The 19807-nt window shown below is 35.1% G+C and overlaps 1 protein-coding gene across 2 annotated transcripts in view; it reads right to left on the bottom strand.

The window, feature by feature from the left end:
- Positions 1-19807, bottom strand: part of DIAPH3 (diaphanous related formin 3) — a 489712-nt gene that overhangs the window by 253284 nt on the left and 216621 nt on the right. For both annotated transcript variants that reach the window (XM_003825324.5, XM_055096829.2), the window contains one exon: positions 2588-2683. In XM_003825324.5, the coding sequence (XP_003825372.4) occupies positions 2588-2683 (96 nt within the window). The remainder of the gene's footprint in view (positions 1-2587; positions 2684-19807) is intronic.

Here is a 19807-nt window from a genome sequence, read left to right on the forward strand (position 1 = left end):
ACTTGAAGTCCTAGCCAGGGCAATTAGGCAAGAGAAAAAAAATAGGCAGAAATAAGTTAAGCTGTACTTGCTTGCAGAAAACAACCTTAAATATAAAAAATCATAAACAAATGAAACTTATAAAACTCCTAAGCCTTCTCTTGATCCTAGAGTGTCTGGAAACCTTTATGAACTCAAAAATATAGGAAACCAAAACCACTTTTAAATAGACAAGTAGATAAATGAGTGACTTTTAGATTCTTTCTCCAAAGTTCTAATCTAGTACACATCCATAATATTCTCTTCAATGAACTTTAGAAATGAACCTTTCAATTTTAGTATCAGTATTCTACTACTGACCACTGTTTTATTTCAATTTATCTCATTCCAAAACAGTTCTAAGACTCATCTCAGAATTCAGACTCTCAAAACTCTAAATTTCATGACAAAAAACTATAATTACAATAAAGATCATAGGCTGCTACAGCTTTTTAAAGCTTAAATCATAATGCCTGCTACCATCAGAGAGGACAAGAATAATCTTAAAATGGATTACATCATAATATGACATGGTATAAATTCTGTATCTTTTCATCTTACACTTTAAAACATGTTTCTCAATTAAATGAATAAGATATATATACTCTAGCTAAATTAAACAAGGCAAACAGGATCTTTCTCCATAAAAATGTTATTCTGTTTTCTGTAAAAAGGAACAGATATACATTAAACTATATAAACATTAAAATATTTTCAAAATGAGCAGTCTTATTGAAATCACTTAACTGCTACACCCACCAGATTCCCTACCTATACTGTCAATGCTAATACCCACCTGGTGGGGTTGTAGTGAAGATTAAAGGGCCAAATACAGAACTAGTAAACAAAGGTAATCAGTATTTATTAGCTGTTTTAATTAAATTTGAAATCCCATGTAGAACATGTTCTGTAATACATAAATAAATAACCATGTTCAAAAAGTTATTTAACTATGAGATGGACATTTAGGCTAACTTACCACAGCTGACCCATTCAGAAAGAATTCTATTAAACATTATATTTCTTCGGGAACTATTACAAGACTATTTAGAATCAACACTAGTAATTTGTAATGCAGGTCATGAACATTTTTCAAAATAAAATCATCTCTTTTACATTACAGATACGGAACTTTTTGACATTATCTGACATAGTTCAAAACACAGTGCTTTGAACCGAGACAAAGTTCTTTTGGGAGGGAAATTCCCTAAAATATGTACATCATGCAAAAAACAAAAAACACAAACAAAATCTCTGTAGTCTAAGCAAACACACACAAATTATTTCTCATGAAGACCGTATGTTCATCACACCAGTTTCTGTTAATTATTAATTATGATCCCTATATCAGGATGATGGACACCACTCTGAATGCCATTCTGGGTGCCAGGGGGAGCTTCTTCAACCACCAATGAAATGCTTCCACCCCAAAAAGTGACATTAACTCCACTCCCATCTTCACTGGTCCAAGCATGTCACTTGGTGACTCCTAACTTGACAGGGGCAGAGATGTGCAATCAGCAGTGCCCAGAAATAGAGAATTGAATACTAGACAATACACCAATGCTGCCATACTATCCATGGGGATCTTGGCAGGCCTGCATTGTAGAAAAGAGATGGGTTTAGATCAAAGTGATTACGAAGGAGAGGAGGTTCTGAAATTTTCATAAAAGGAATGCCAACTCTACCATTTGAATATATTGCCTCTAACATAACTCCCTCTTTAATCAGTAGCATGGATCTTTATCCTCTCGCTGAAGAACTGTTTTATTCCAATACTTGCTAAAAGCTCAGTTGAGGCATGTAATAATTGAGGGAGACTAAAAACCATGTTAATTCTTCATCACTCTAGATTCTCCCCATTATTCATATCCCTCTTGCACCATCAGAAAGTGATATATACAGACCATAGTATATCATCTCTAAGCATAACTACCTTTGATGCATTTAGAGTAGTTAGAAATGAGTTAAGAGCAAAACTATTTGCCTTCTTCTCTCACAGTAATTTGGTCAAGAAGATAATTTAATACTGAGTATTTAGCTCCTGTAACAGTAATTAAATCTAAAATATTTCTACTCAGAACTTTTGAGGAAAGGCTTTGAACTGCTCAGATGGGATAACTGAATTCACTTTACTCACCATCCTTATTTCCGTTAATATTATAAACTCCTTTATGTGTGATCAAGTATCACAAATATTAGAGGTTCAGAGTTATAAAAGAAGCAATACACTATCAATTTTTTTCAAAATATGATGTCATTACCTAAATTCCTTAAGTCTTTATTTTTATACTTTAAAAAAGGGACTTTAAAGAGCAGTTTTTTTTTTCAGTTATGAAAGGTAGAATTTCATTTTAAAACCTCTTCTTATTTGTATTTTCTAATATGCACTTATCTTTTGAAGCATTTAATCCCATAATTTACCTAAAGGAGAGTTATCTGTGAATTTATCATGCATATAATAACAAAATGAAAATAGCAAATAATGAATAATCGGTCTTAAAGAAAATGAAATCATTTAAAGAAATATTTCCACTGTCTTTGAATGGTATTGGAATATGATACTTACAAAGGTTCTGGGCAATTTTAGAATCTAAAAACTTAAGTTCTTTAATTTTTTTCTTAATCGATTTCTTCTCTTCAATATCTTCCTCTTCTCTTCTCTCTGTAAAACCAAGATAGATCCATGTTAGGGGCAGTAATTCATTCAAATACAAAAGTGGAAAAAGTGAACTTTTTATCATTAAATAAGCTAAAAAGGATGTAACTCTTCTAAATAAAAGTTATAAAAACAAATAAAACGATAGATATCCCAAGACCTGAACTGTTGAAGATAGAAACTGGGAGCTTTTATGCCAGAGAAACTATGGAAAGTAAATATTTGAAGGTTTAACAGGAAAAACAAAAATAAAACTTATGTATACTATGGAAACCAATACCAATGGGTATAAGAATAACTACAATTAGCTCATTTGAATAGCATACAGGATACAGTTATAAAAATTAAAACACCTGCACTCAAGTTGCAAGTATATTAATTGGATTATAGTTTTTAATTGGATTATGAAGCTAGCTCTAAAAATGCTAACTAAAACACAGTCATTTTATGTCTAATATACAATACCATTCTTATTTAAAACCATAGCTTATGAAAAATTAACAGAATACATTTTATTGATTGTGAATGTTGAATCATCTATGCATCCTTGAAATAAATCCCATTTGATCATACTGTATTATCTTCTTGATGTACTATTGGATTTGTTTTGCTACTATTTTGTTGAGGATTTCTGCATCTAAATTCATCAGGAATGTTGGTCTAAGTTTTCTTTTTATGTTGGGTCCTTGTCTTGTCTTGGTATTAGTGTAAAGCTGGCCTTGTAGCATGAGTTAGGAAGAATTCTCTCTTCTTCATATTTTTGGAATAGTTTGAAAGGAATTGGTGTTAGTTCTTCCTTAAAACCTTGGTAGAATTCAACAGTGAAGCCATCCAGTCTTGTTGGAAGACTGATCAACTTCCTTACTCATTATTGGTCTGCTCAGGTTTCCTATTCTTTCTGATTTAATCTTGGTAGCTACGTGTCCAGAAATTTCTTCATTTCTTCTAGGTTTTCCAACGTGTTGGCAAACATTTGTTCATAATTAGCCTCTAACAATCCTTTTTATTTCTGTGGTATCAGTTGTAATATCTCCTTTTTTGATTTTGATTTTATTCATTTGGGTTTTCTCTTTTTCTTCTAATGGTTTATCAATTTAATTTAAAAAAAACAACTTTTCATTTGTTTAATCTCATATTGTTTGTTTTTTGTTTGTTTTGAGACAGGGTCTCGCTCTGTTACCCAGGCTGGAGTGCAGCAGCATAATCACAGCTCACCGCAACCTTGACTTCTCAGGCTCAATTGATCCTCCCACCTCAGCCTCCCGTGTAGCTGGGACTACAGATGTGTGCCACCACATTCAGCTAATTTCTTTTTATTTTTCATAGAGACAGAGCCCCACTATATTGCCCAGGCTCATCTTGAACTCCTGCCTTCAAGTGATCCTCCCACCTCTGCCTCCCAAAGTGCTGAGATTACAGGTGTGAGCCACCTCACCCAGCAATGTGTCTTCTGTTTTTATCTGTTTCATTTAGTTCTGCTCTGAACTTTATTATTTCTTTCCTTCTACTAACTTTGGGTTTGGTTTGTTGTTTTCCTAGTTCCTTGAAATACATCACTAAGTTCTTGATTTGAAATCTATTTTTTTATGTAGGCATTTTTTTGCTACAAACTTCCCTCCTAGTAGTGTTTGTGCTATATTCTAAAGGTTTTGGTATATTTTGTTTCTACTTTAACTCATTTCAGAAATATTTTTTATTTTCTTAATTTCTTCATGACATATTGGACATTGAGACTAATTGTCTAACTGGACATTAGAGAAGCAAGTTGTATAATTTCCATATTATTTGTAAAGTTCCCAAAGTTCCTGTTGTTGATTTCTAGTGTTACTCCATTGTGAGCTACAAAGATACTTAATATAATTTTGATTTTTTAAAAGTTGTTGAGACTTGTTTTCTGGCCTAACATATGGTCTATTCTGGAGAGTGTTCCATGAGCTGAAGAGAAGATGGGTGTTGTGCACCTACTGGATGCTATGTTCTGTAAATGTCTATTAGATTCATTTGGTCTACAGTGCAGTTTCAGATTGACAGTTCTTTGACAATTTTCTCCCTAGATGGTCTGACAAATGCTGAAAGTTAAATTCTCCAACTACAACTATATTGGAGTGTCTCTCTCCTTGTAGATATAATAATATCTGCTTTAAAAATCTGGGTGTTCTGGCGCTGGGCATTCACACATTTAAAACTGTTATATTCTCATGTGAATTGGTCCCTTTATCATTATATAATGATCTTGTCTCTTTTTATCTTTTTTTGACAAAGTCTGTTTTGACTGATACAAGTATAGCTTATCCCTGCACACTTTCACTTTTCATTTACATACATTACATTTTTTCAATCCCTTTGCTTTCAGTCACTGTTTATCTTTACAGGTGAAGTGAGTTATTGTAGACAGCATATATTTGCATCCCATTTTTTTAATCCATTCAGCCAGTACATAACTTTCAATTAGAGAATTTACACTACTTATAATCAAGGTCATTAATGGGTTAGCACTTACTTCTGTCATTTTGTTGATCATTTTCTAATTGTTTTGTATATCCTTTGTTTCTCTCTTCCTCTCTGTTTATCTTTGTAGTTTGGTGGTTTTCTGTAATAACAATATTTGCATCCTTTCTCATTTGTGTGTCTGCTCTATAGGGAGCTTTTTACTTTTATGTGTTTTAACAGTGGTAGATACAGCTTTCTTTTGCTTCCAGATATACGACTCCCTTAAGCAGGGAGTCTAGCGGTGATGAATTCCCTCAGTGTTTGATTGGCTGGGAAAGACTATTTCTCCCTCATCTCTGAAGAACAGCTATACTGAGAAAAGCATTCTTACCTGACAGTTATTTTCTTTAAGTATTTTGTATGTATCATCCAATTCTCTCCTAGCCTGTAAATTTTCTGCTAAAAAAATTGATGTTGGTCTGATGGGTATTCTCTTATATGTGACTTGACACTTTTCTCCTGCTATTTTTATAAATCACTCTTTGCCTTTGCCTTTTGAAAATTTGAATATATTATGTCTCACAGAAGAGTTTTTGAGTTGAATCTATTTGGGAATCTTTGAGCTTCGTGTATCTGGATGTCTATTTCTTTCCCAAGACTTAGAGAGTTTTCAGCTATTATTTCATTAAATAGGTTGTCTATGCCTTTTCCCATCTCTTCTCCTTCCAGTAATCCCAAAACACAAATATATATTTGCTTAATTTTATCCCACATGTCACACAGACTTTTTAAATCTTTTTCTCTATTTTTCTTTTTTTGGTTTGTCTGGGTTATTTCAAGAAACCTATCTTCAAACTCAGAAATTATTTCTTTTCCTTGTCTAGTCTACTGATGAAGGTCTTGATTATACTTTTTATTTCCTTTATTGAATTATTTGATTCAAGAATTTCCATTTGGCTCTTTTTTAATATCTATCTCTGTTGAATTTCTCATTCTAATCAATTGTTTTCCTGATTTCTTTACATTGTCTACTTGTGTTCTCTGTGCTTCACTGAGTTTCCTTATGATCATTATTTTGAATTCCCTTTCAGGTCTTTTATAAATTTCTTTTTATTTGGGGTGTGTTATGGGAGAATTACTATGTTCCTTTGAGGTATCATGTTTCCTTTCTTTTTCAGATTTTTTTGTGTGTCCCTATAGTGATATCTGTGCACCTCCTGTAATAATCACTTCTAATTTTATAGAGTAGCTTTAATAAGCTAAGACTTTTTCCTGCAGATGTATTTACAGCATCGATTAAGTAGAGTGTTTGGAGTTTTGGGTGGGAGCAGCCACATAGTCTCTGTGTGATTTCTTCAGCTATAATCATCAGCAGTGTCTGAGATTTCCTCAGTGGCTTAGGCTGCAGTTGTTTGTGGAGGCTTTGGTATGACTTTCATAGTGATGAAGATGAAGAGCCAGACCCAAGGTGGGTCTGTCCTTGAGCCCAAGTGGCATGTATATGGATACCAGCAGGCCCTAGTCACATCAGTCCTTCATCCCCTGGGCAGCAAACATAGGTTCTAGGAAGACTAGTCCTTGGGCCCCTGGGGGTTGTACTTGGGGAATGGCAGTAACAGTCAGGTGGCACATGTGATCGTATGGCAGTCCCACACTGGAGGTGGCGAGGTCGCTATTGGACAAAATTGGGAACTTGATAAGAAAGAAGAGTGTAGCAATGTGTTTTGGTAGATACGTAAATCACTAAAGGTAAAGTTCAAAATCTGAAATGCTCCAAAATCTGAAACTTTGAGTATCAAGATGACACTCAAAGGTTATGTTCAAAGGAAATGTTCATTGGAGCATTTCAGATTAGAGAGATTTGGATTAGAGGTGCTCAACCAGTAAGTATTATGCAAACATTCCAAAATCTAAAATACAAAACACTTCTGGTCCAAAGCATTTCAGATAAGGGATAGTCAACCTGTATATTACAATTATATATTTTGGTACATAGCATGAGGTAAGAATCAAATTTTCCATTCTTCAAAACATTTGATATTTCTGTGTCATTTTATATAATTAACCATCTTTCTCAACTGATTTAAGTTACACTTTGATCATATACTTAGTGTCTAGATACGTTATTTCTATTTTTCTGGGCTACTAGTTCTGCTACATTATTCTCTGTGCTACTGTTAACACTGCTCTCACCCTGTCTTAAGTACTATAGATTTATGATACATTTTATTCATTGGCTGTTCAAATTATTTTTCTCCATATCTAAATTTTGTTCTTTTTTTTTTTTTTTTTGAGATAGAGTCTTGCTCTATCGCCCAGGCCAGAGTGCAGCGGTGTGATCTCGGCTCACTGCAACCTCCGCCTCCCAGGTTCAAGCAATTCTCCTGCCTCGGCCTCCTGAGTAGCTGGGATTTACAGGCTCATGCCATTATGCCCAGCTAATTTTTGTATATATATTTTTTTTTTTAGTAGAGACAGGGTTTCACCATGTTGACCAGGTTAGTCTCAAACTCCTGACCTCAAGTGATTCACCGGCCTCAGCCTCCCAAAGTGTTGGGATTACAGGTGTGAGCCACCACGCCCGGCCCTCATTTATTTCTCCACATGAACTTTAGAGCAATCCAAAAGGTCTAAAAATAAAATCCATTTGAACTGTATTTGAATTGCAAGGTAATTGCAAATATATTCTGAGAGATTTAATATCTTGACAATTTCTGAACTTCCTTATCATAAACATGGCATGTGTTTATAATTATTCAACTTAGCACAGTGTTCTTCATACATGACCTGTATATTTTATGTTAAGTGTTAGGTATCCAAAGGACATTTATACTCCTAGGTATTGTGTAGAAACTTTGCCTAATTTTGTATACATGTTTTATAATCAGGATTTTACTTATTTTGTCTTTCATTCAGATAAAAAAATTATTAAGCAACTAAAAAGAGACTGTGTTAGGCAACAAAGATACAATGCTAGACAAGATAGAGAAATTCCTTGCCTCAAAGAATTTAAGGTCTAATAGAAGTGACTATAAAATAAATGACAATTATAATACATGGATGTATTAGTGATGTTATAGTGAAAACTACACAAGAATAAAGAAGAGCACCCTAACTATGCTTGTCAAAAATAATCCTTTTGGGATAAATACCTAAGCAAAGCTTGAAAGGAAAAATGAGTCAGCCAGGTAAGAAGGTGGGGGTATGTGGGAAAGACACAACAATAGAAGAATAGTATTTGAAGGTGTAAAGATGCAAAAACTCTAAAGGCACTGAAAGACTTGAAGATAATAAGAACAGAAAATATTAAACAGAAATAAATGACACCAGAAATGAGTCAGGTACCAGATCACATAAGATATTTTAAGCCAGGCTAAGACATTTGGACTTTATTCTCACACTAATGAGGAGTCACTGAAGATTTAAGCACATGAGACATCAGGATAACTATATTTTAGGAAAAACTCAGGCTAAAGAAGGTGGATTAGAAGAATGGCAAAAATTACAATAGAAGGGCAAGACTGAAGGAAGTTACAGTAATCCAAACGAAAGTAAATGGTACCTTCACCAAGGGCAATAACAACAGGGAAGGAGAGTGTGGATGAGTTCCAAAAGTTGATTCTATAGTTGGAAACAGACTAATTATTGATCCAGCCCAAATTTGTCTCTTGAACTCCAGACTTGAATAACCAACTGCTCCCTCTCAACATCTTTATTTGGATGTCTAATGAGCACCTGTACTTAACATGCCCAAAAGCAAACTCCTGACATATACGTGCCTACCTCCATATCTGCTCTCCCAACTATTTTCTTCAGCTTAAAAAATGGGAATGTTCTTTTTGCTATTTTCAAGTCAAACGCTTGAATTTTGCTACTATTCCCCTCACGATAATATCCAATCCATCAGTGAATCTAGTCGATTCTAACTCCAAAATATTCACTAAAGTAATCACTCCTCACCATTGCCCTGGCTACAATTTCTCTTTTTGTGGCCAACATCTTTTTTCACCTGGACCACAACTGGTTTCTAACTAGTCTCCTTGCCTTCAGGCTTGACTAGCTGTAGTCTCTCCACTACAGTGCAGCAAATGAATCCTGTTAAAAACTTAATGGCAAAGCCTTCCCTTACTGCCTTATATAGAAAGCAAACTCTTCACCTGGTGTTCTCTATCACCATTGCTCTGCCTTTTTTCTCCTTCAAAGCACTTACTCCTTACATATCATAAATTTGATATTGTCCCTCTTCCTCCATTAGAAGATAAGATCCTTAGAGGCAGAAACTTTGATTGTCACTATATTCTTAGCACCAGGATTAAAGCCTGGAACACATCAGGTGCTCAACAAATATCTTTTGGATGGACATACATGTGGTCACTTGTGTGTATGTATGTATAAATCGGCAGAGTAAAAGAGAATAAAGAGGATACTCAGGCTTAAGCAATCAGATAGATGATAATGATGACGTTTATTTAGATAAACGATGGTGATGTTTATTTAATTCAGCAACAATTGAGGAACAGGTTTGGACTAGTCCAGTTTAAAACATGTTCAGTTACAGAAGCTCTTGTATATCCACATAGTCATGTACAAGAGGCACCTGGACATACAGATGTGGAGAAGAGAAAATGGGAATGATGATACAGGTATCAATCCTAGTAACTACTCCACTAACTGTCACAGGTTTTCCAGGTACCATATAACAACACTTTCATCTCCTTATTCCCAGAATTTAAACCTTGTTTCTGGTCTTGTTGTATTAGTTAAAATTTTCAGATGAAGGCTAATAAAAAAGTTAGTAGGATTCCCTTCCTTAACCTGACCAAATAGCAATCCTCAACTTCTCAGAAAATGTATACACTTTATTTTCTTGTCTTTATTCTTAAGAGCAGACTGTAACTTTTTAAAATGTTTACTTTTCTCATCATTATCAGTATCCTTTTACATTCTGAAACATTTCGTAGTCTACCTAAAGAAAAACGTCAAAGACACAAGTAACCATAAATTTTAAATTACATTTACTGAACCCCTATTAAGTACTGCACTGAATGTTTTCTGTTTCCGTTTCTTACATAATTCTCATTATAGTCATCCTAATACTACTACTACTATCATTGTCATCATCATCATCACAATAAGGAAAAATAATGCTTAGGGTAATTTTAAGCAATAAATCTGATAAAAGAATGATGACCACCTGACTTGGACTCCAATATTCTTTTCACTATCTATGAAGTATGTTAGGTGTCACGGTTTAAAAAAAAACAAATACAAGCAACCTTCACCACTTCAACCTCCAAATAAGACACTAACAAAATTTAACCAATTCTACCTTTTGAAAATAAAAATGACAAATTAGACTCACTTAATTTAATGTATCAGCATACTCAGGATGGTGAGTATATACCCAGTAAGGTAATCCTCTTCTACCATCTTCACTGCTATCATATAGTCATAGGATTGTTGGGACAAAGGATCAATGGAACTTAGATAGTGAGAATATGGACAAAGGGATACAAAGAAGCAGAACTGCCTAAGAGAGAAAACAACAGAAATTTTAAAACCAAAAGAGAAATACTTTTTTGTTGATATGAAGCCAGATAATGAGTCTATTATACAAAAAGATTGATTTGGAAAAATCTTTCATATTGAGAGATAACAAAAGTTTTGTTTGTTTTTTATTTTTTAATGCAATCAGGGCTGCATCAGTGGCAAACCAGCAAAAATGTTTTATGCAAAGACCACTGATAAAGCCGCACATAAATGTTGGCAACAATAAGGATGAATTAAAAACAAATGAGAATAAAGGAGGACATTTAGTGAGAATGAAGTTTTTGTACAAAATACTATTTCTGCTAGCCATGCTGGCAATACCTCTGGTAAAATACTAGCATGCCTGGAGGAAGGGCAGGGTCCTCTGTCTGGGAACTCAGGCCTGGAATCCTGACAACAGGTTCTACATCCCAGCCTGCCACATGCTAGTAGCTAAACCTCATTATGGCTGTGATTGCTCACCTATGATATAGGGATACTGGCCCTCTACGAGTAGTTGTGAAAATTAAATGAGATGATAAATAACTTCATGTAACCCTCCCCCTGTGGTGACAAAGAAGAGTACGATCAGAGTCCATAAACACAATTTAGCATTCAAGAGTAAAGCACACTTCAGGCTCAAACCCATGAATCGGTGGAGCTACTCTTCCAAAGCCAGTACAAAATACACTTACTCTGAAAGACTAGATTTTCTCAAATATAACATGAAACTCTGAATCATAAAGTCAGATTATTAGTGCCATCTATACTTGTGATCTAGCTTTGTTGCCATTAGAGTTTTGTGTTTAATCTTACTTCCTAGAGATGCTGTGTAAGGCTCCATTTTTCCAAGAGAAGATTAATACCGTTCAAAAACTGTTCTGATCACTAACACAGCATATGCCGCATTTTATAAGGGTTTTATGTCAGAATGAAGTCAAAGATGACAAAAGTTTCTATGTTGCCAAGAGCCATGAACTGAAAAAGTCTCTTTTAATTACATTTTCTCTTCATTCTTTTTCTATTTTCAAAGTTTCAAAAATAGTAGCAAAATTATATAAAGAATATCATTTCAAAATCCTTTCTTTCATACTAAATTTTCCATTTAAAAATCATAATTCCATGTCACATGGTTATACACATTATTCCAGTTCATTTTCCATTATGTACTAATCAGATTGATTAAAAATATAGCTTTTTAGGAGTAAGATTTCATATAAATGTTATCATACATTATTTCACCATTGCAAAAGAAAAAACACCTCAGAATATGCAGTTTTAAATGTTTTAGTAGTCAGTATAGGCATAAAAGGTAATAAAAACCAGTTTTCTCTTTCTATAACTGAGTATTTTAAATCAGTAAATGTTACTAATAAGTGTTTACTCTGCTTTTGTTGGTGCTCCCTGGTTAAATGTATCTTATGACAATATGCACTTAAAATATTAAGCCTTTTAAGTTTTTTTCTGGTATGCCTTTAGCATAGATATTATTAAATTTTACATGTTAATGTTTATAATAAATTACCTTTTTAAATAGACTGTAATTACACTAGCCTTAAGAGTATGAAAATAAGTATATCTGAATAAATAAGCAAGCATTCTTCTCTATGACACAGAGAGAAGATAATAAATTCAACTCAACTAAAAAAATTAAGTAAGCAAAATAATTTACCTAGAAAATGAAAAACACCAGTCCCTAACAGTCTTCAAATGGGGAGATATCTATGAATTACTTGCATAATGGCTGTTATTTTTCTTTGCCTTCTAACTCATGAGATTCTAAGAGGCTGATAAAGAGTATCAAAATTTGAAAGATACAAATTTTTGAACCAGAACGGCCCTTCAGTATGGACTTTAACCACCTCATTCTATAAATCAGGAAACCTAAGCACAGAGAATATAAGCTACATGCTGAAGGTGGCACAAGGCTTGGCTATGAGCAGACCTGAGACCAGGAACTGACCACCACACAGCAAGCCTAGAGCATCCTCTGGGACATGGAATTTGCATGAGGAAAGCAGTCTGCAACCAAGCACATTAGAAAGGATAACTCCCCACACTTTGCATTTACACTTGGATCCAAATTTTCCCTTGCTGTACATGTTCACCAGGACAGTTAGTGGAAACTGAATAGGCCTGAGGGAGGGAAGAGAAATGTTTAGTCTCCAGAACACAATAAACAGGATTTAAAGCTTTGGGAAATAACTACACAGTTGACTCTTGAACAACACGTGCTTGCACTGCACAGGTACACTTATATGCAGGTATTTTTCAATAAATGTAGTCAGTTTTCCATATTGACAGACTCCCATTTGCAACCAAACACAGACTGAAACTACAGTATTCTCAAGAAGCAAAGCCTGTGGATATGGAAGGTCAACTGCAGGCTGGGCAGAACCAACTTTAGGACTTGAGTATGTGTGGATTTTAGTATCTGTTGGGTTCCTGGAAATAATCCCCTGCAAATACAGAAGGATGACTCTGGTTCCAAAGGAAAAGTCAAGAATGCGCCTATCACTACCTCTCAAGTAGTGGGTAACTTTGCTTTGGATAGGGTTCAGTTATTCAGCAATATAGTAGAATGGAATACACTTGATAATCTTAAACTTAAAGGTCAGAAATGGAGAATAGGCAAACGACTGAGAAAAAAACTAAATTTCTGAGAGTTAACAATATTGGTGGTTAATAGGACAATATGGTTTCAAAGAAGGTTTAGGTAGCTCAAAAGCAAATGATACAGAATACATAGGAAAAAAAGTCAAAAAATTTGGAATGTTTTTATGAGATGGCAATAGACCGTTGGGAAAATATCGAAGTAAATGCTTTGGTATTGAAAATCACATTGTATAAATCACTTTAGTCATATCTGGCTTCCCAAACCAAGTTTTAATATTTCTAGGCACATAAATAAATGGGTGTGTACCTAACTACATAGAAAATAATCAGTGGAGAAACAGATAGGCTATTTTTCTATTCAAATACTAATATATGACTGCCATAACTAATCAGGATATTTTACTAGCAAAAAGAAGTCTGTTTGACAATTCAAGGCTAAGAATTATATAATATATAGGAAGAGTAGCTGAAGCCCTAAATAAAATTTTGTGAAACAGATTATTTCAACTGTAGCAATCATAAAAAATGTAGCAGATAAATGTGTATTTCTCTTTCTGTGACATTCTGTTTTAGCAGACAATGTCACAAAACAAACAGTCTTGAAGGTCTTTTTTCTGCAAGTCAAGTCCTACATGGACAGGAATAAGAATCTCACTACTTAATAAACCCTTCATTATGGGTATATCTAGATTTTTTTTAGCCATAGTCATATGTACAAAAGAACTGTTAAAGTATCGGGAAATACCTTGTTAAAAAACTTAAAGTACATACCTCAAAACAATAACGATTTTTACAAAGGCTACCTAAAGAATGCTTCCCCTACCTCTTTAATCCTATATGAAATTAAAAATCAAAATATTTCATAAAAACTGCTTAATATCCAAGGACCTTCTAAATTATAATAATTAGCAACTTTGCTCATCTCAAAAGTACGACCCCTACAAAAAGAACCATTTTATTGAGGTCTCCTTGGGTATAATCACCCCCTCATAACCAAAGATTTAACTAGCAGAAAAACAAGTGTTCAAATCAAATAAAATATTAACACCATTCAAAATCACAGATGAAACAACTTTTTAAATTCACAAGCTGTGGATTAGGGAGAAAAATAATCCTGAAAAGTTAAGCCTATTTATCACATATATCTTAGTGTTAACTGGGTTCATTACAATTTGAGATGAGCTCTGACTGAATAGATCTAAGGACTGAGAGAAGAAAGTAAAAGATATCAGGAAAGAGAGTTCAAAACCCGACTGAAGGAAAACTGAATCCTGTTCTAACATCATCTCTCTTGGCTCATCACAACTTCTCCAGAAAACATCCATAAATTTTTATGTGTCCTCAAAATCTCACCACCATAAGAAATACTTCTAGTATCTGGCCCCTGTGAATTCTTCTTGAATGTTGGTGTTTCCCAGTCATGGAATCATACATGTATATTCATAAAAAATAATTTGTCCAGCTGGGCACGGCGGCTCACGCCTATAATCCCAGCACTTTGGGAGGCTGAGGTGGGCGGATCATGAGGTCAGGAGATCGAGACCATCCTGGCTAACATGGTGAAACCCCATCTCTACTAAAAATACAAAAAATTAGCTGGGCGTGGTGGCGGGTTCCTGTTGTCGCAGCTACTCGGGAGGCTGAAGCAGGAGAATGGCTTGAAACCGGGAGGCAGAGCTTGCAGTGAGCTGAGATTGCACCACTGCACTCCAGCCTGGGCAACAGAGCAAGACTCCATCTCAAAAAAAAAAACATAATAATAATAATTTTTCCACTATTTTTACGTATAACATTCTCTCATATGTTCTCTGATGGTAGAAATATATCTCTGCTAGAATAAATTACAAAACCAACTCTGAAAGTTAATGTATGACATACGAAGACATATACAAAAGAAAGTACAAGAGAGGAGAAAAGTCATGAGTGAGAACTCAGTGTACATTCCTAATTTAGAAGAACTAAATCCAAATGATAACACAGGTAATTCAGGATCTCTAGCATGGTGTCGAATGGAAAGAGTTGATAAACCAGCTTACTAGTATTTGTACACACAATGCTAAGCAACTTGAGACTAGAAGAAGTAACAATACATTATATTAACAAACAGATAAAAAGCAATGCCACATTAAATCATAGGCAGACCATCCTGGTGTATTCCTGGGGAAAACAGAACACAATCATCAAAACAGCCAGAGTGATTATCCAAAACTTGATAGAAGAGAAGTGATCTGACACAAAAATGACCATTATTCCAAAATACTGAAAAAGAATTGACTGATAGCAAAATGGTCAAGCTTAAGTAGTAGAATTTTACAATAAACTTACTTCTATATTTGATGACAGCATGCCTATAATTTTGTGATCTTGTTTTGGGAGGTGGGGAGGCAGGGGAGGGGAGGGGAAGCAAAAAAAGAAAGAAAATGCTTTATTGTGTGGGGAATGGGGTGTGGGTGTGCCAGGGTAGAAAAGAGGAGGAGAAGGTAGAGACAATACCTAGGTATTTGTTCAACTGAACTCAACTTTTATTATCTAGACTTTCTGATACGTAGTTATCCTCTCTCTCTCTCTCTCTGCTTTTACGTTCTTGTTTTTGATAGCTCAGTTGGGAATTCAAGTCACTTGCCCAGTTTCTCAGTTATTAAATCTTTATTTCTCTGTGCTCTAAGAATAATGCCCCAGTTAGCATTCCAGATCATTCTGGTCTCCAATTGGTCTAGCTAATTGGAGTTCCATTATTTGCCTGATCTGTGTTCTAGAATAAACTATTCTGTGCTAGTTTCTGTCCCCACAATCTCCTGAATTTGGAATTTTTATTAATCTGGGCTGTTAAAATTTGTAGTTCTATGTTATCTTACCTTCCGGCTGGAGCTTGTGTTGTGTACATCCTATATAGCTATTTATAACACCCGGCTTGCAGTGGCACAGGCCTATAATCTCAGCACTTTGGGAGGCCAAGGCTGGAGTATTGCTTGAGGCCAGGATTTCAAGACCAGCCTGGGCAACAAAATGAGTACTCATCTCCACAAAAAACGTAAAAATTAGCTGGGCATAGTGGTATGTACCTGTAGTGCTAGCTACTCAGGAGGATGAAGTGGGAGGATCACTTGTGCCCAGGAGTTTGAGGCTGCAGTGAGCTAAGATCATGCCACTGCATTCTAGCCTGGGCAACAGAGGCAGACCTTGTTTTGAAAAAAAATAATAATAATAATAAAATGCCCAGCTCACATACAGACCTCTTTTCCACTGTACCATCTAACTGCAACCCAAATGTTCCATATACACTTCCCTAGTAGTATAAGGAGGTGAGGTTAAAGGAAGACTAGCAGGATTCATTTTATATTGTGATTAGAAAATGATATTTTTAAAAATAATCTTCCTGAGAGAGTAGAGAATGGGGAGTTAGTGTTTAATGGGTACAGAGTATCAGCTGGAGAAGATAAGTTCTAAAGACGGATGGTACTGATGGATGCACAACGTTAGTGTTGCTAATGCCACAGAACTGTACAGTTAAACATGGTTAAAACGGTAAAATTTTGTTATGTATACTTAACCACAACATTTAAAAATAGAAAAAATTTCTTTATGAGGCTTGATTTCAAATCACTCATTTTAATTTGACCTCTTGATTTGAAAATTTATGTAGGAATGATGTAGTTAATATTTTGCTTTGTCAAATGAAGAACAAAAATCTAAGTGGCTGTAAAATTAATCAGACCAAACTGGGATCATTTAAAACGTATACATTCTTTCCCAAGAGGTGTTCGAAGGCAGAGTTGGTCCTTATTCACTGCACACCTCAAACTTATACATTGGTTTGACTACTTATATAATGATATAGATAATGCTGTTACAAAATAACTATTTCTCTTCTACCTCTCACCCAGATTACCTCTCCAAATTGTACAAAGAATTTCATTCTTGGGCAATTCAGTGTTTCAAGAACCTAATCGCATTTCTATTTCCTTGAATACCCAGCTTTCAGATTTCTAAGCTTATAGTAGCCCATATCAATTACTCCGTCATTAAAGGTGCATAGTGATAAAGCCAGGGCAGACTTTTACATGAAAGGAAGATCTTCATCTTTTCCTACACAGAAACTGACTCTCTTCAGCTTCTTGTTCTTTGTCGCATAAAGACAGGTGGCACATGGATAATGTATAGAATTAGATTCTGGAAAGAAAACCCAAGCCATCCTTATGCTTAGAAGCCTCAAACCATTTACCCAGGACCAGAGACCAGGGAGATGTATTTGGAATATTCAGACAAAAGCCAAGTTAACAATGAAATGGCTCCTTATCTAGGTTTGTTGTGGATCCCTATATATACATATTGACTTATATTGACTAAGGCAAAGTCACCTTTTATTTTCTAGTTAAACAATACATATGTATATGTATCTACAGGGAGAATGAGGCGTGTGTGTGTGTGTGTGTGTGTGTGTGTGTGTGTGTGTATCACTAAGGAATCCCACAGGAAAAATGGAGAGCTAAGCCAAGTCAGGATTCAAAAATCCCTGGATGGTTTATAATCCTTCAAGCCCCAACAAAAACTCCAAAGAATATAAAATAAGCAATACTTTCATCCCCTTGCCAATGTCCATATTTAAAGTTAGGCTACTTATAAAATGAAAATCTCCCAATGTTTTCGAGCCTGCCCCCACTCCCCTAAACAATCTTACCTTCAGTGTAACAACCAAATCTGCTATTAAAAAGAACGTACTTAACAGAGCTGCATTGTGAAATGGGGAGCGAGGTAACCTTTCGTTAATGGGAATGCAGTGGCTTAAATTGTATTAGAAATCTCACTTTAAACTCAATTACTTTACAATTATGTTTGGCCACCTGACACTTGGGCAGAGAAGAATTAACATCTTAGTGAAGAAGAATCTTTACAAGAACTGAAATATCCCTTACTGTAAACTCCCCAACCTAACTAATTAAAAACTATCTTTAAATGCTTCATGAAAATGTCAGAAAGTAAAAGTTTTTGTTCAAAAGACATACACCAACAAGCCAACGCAGAACAGAACAATACTAAACAGAATACCTCTGACATCCAGGAACACCTATTAATTGGGACTCTCTGGCTCATGTCAAAATTTCTAATCTCTAAAATGTTTGAATAAATCATATTCATATGCTTATTTTACTTCATGTTGGAAACATCAAATCTGTATTTCATATAATTTCTTGAATTTCTGTAAGACTCAAATCCTTTTTTTCCCAATTAAAATGGACAGCGGGATATTATCTAATGGACAGTGGAATATCATCTAATTAAAAAAAATCTCCAATAAGAAACCATTATTTCCAATAAGAAAACTAACCCATAAGAGGCTAAGGGCCTGGCAAATGAAAATGAGGGCTCTGGACTCTCATTCTTGTGCTGATGCCATCCTGGCCATTCAAAGCCTATCTAGCCCATCAGTAGAAACTGCAAATGTGATGACAGAAGAACTAAATGAAATTAAAAGCAGAATGACTAAGATTCATTCTACCCTGCAGAGAAAGTGGAGCCAGATAATAATTGGAGATGATGACTGGAGATTAATATTTTTCTTTCCTGAAATTTGTCCAATAGCCTTGCCATTTCAGGATCAATGGCATTTATTTCCTCTGGGGAGAAAAGATAAACCCTAGAATAAGAGGTCATTCCTGAGCACTGAGTATAAAATTAGATTTCTGTTAATATCTACAGTGAGACAATAGTCTTGAAAGCTATGTGGTTCAATTGCAAAAGCTGGTTACTTACAGGAAAAAAAATTAATGCAGTCACAAAACATTCCTTTAACTATATAAAACTGAGAACAGGGCCCTACTATAAGGAGTGGCTAGGAAGGATGCAGCACATGAGAAAAGGACAGAGTGTCAGACATAGGGAAGACACAAAAGCCCTTCCTGAGCCAAGAGAGAACTCGCAGGGGATCAGAAGGACAAGATCAGAATTCATATACACCTCTGGAGGGTGTGCTCTCTTCCTCCTCCCTCATGGTGCAAGGCTGAAGGAGAGCCACCTGGGGAGTAACTCCAAAGAATAACTAAACTAAATAACTAAAGAGATATTAGAGACCCCCAGAGCAGAGGGTATTTGTGGCCAGCTTCCTGTCTGGACCTCCACAGGAAGACCGTCTCACAGAAGCCTCTACCAATATGAGGCAAGCGCTAGAGACAAAAATAGTGCATAGTATGTTTAGACAAGTGTGCTTGTGACAATATCTTGCTTTGTAAGTGGTTAATGGGAGATGTAAAAGCACTAAAAGAGTCAGCGGACATATTTTCAAAAAATATTTACTACGTTGCACTAGATTTTTCAAGTAACAACTGAAAAATTCTCATTGGATATAAAATCCCCTGCAACTCAATTAGGAAAAAAAATCTATACTAGCAGCAAATATCATATTTCATATTTCAAAGAATAAGGCAGCAAGAAGGATGGCAAAAAAAAAACCTATTTCTTCCCAATATGTACATGCAAAGGCCCAAAGGGATTGTAACATATAAAACACGTATTTCTATTGACCTATGTAATACCTTATCTCAAATTATCAAATTTAAC

Source organism: Pan paniscus, chromosome 14 (assembly GCF_029289425.2).
Source record: "Pan paniscus chromosome 14, NHGRI_mPanPan1-v2.0_pri, whole genome shotgun sequence".
NCBI lineage: Eukaryota > Metazoa > Chordata > Mammalia > Primates > Hominidae > Pan > Pan paniscus.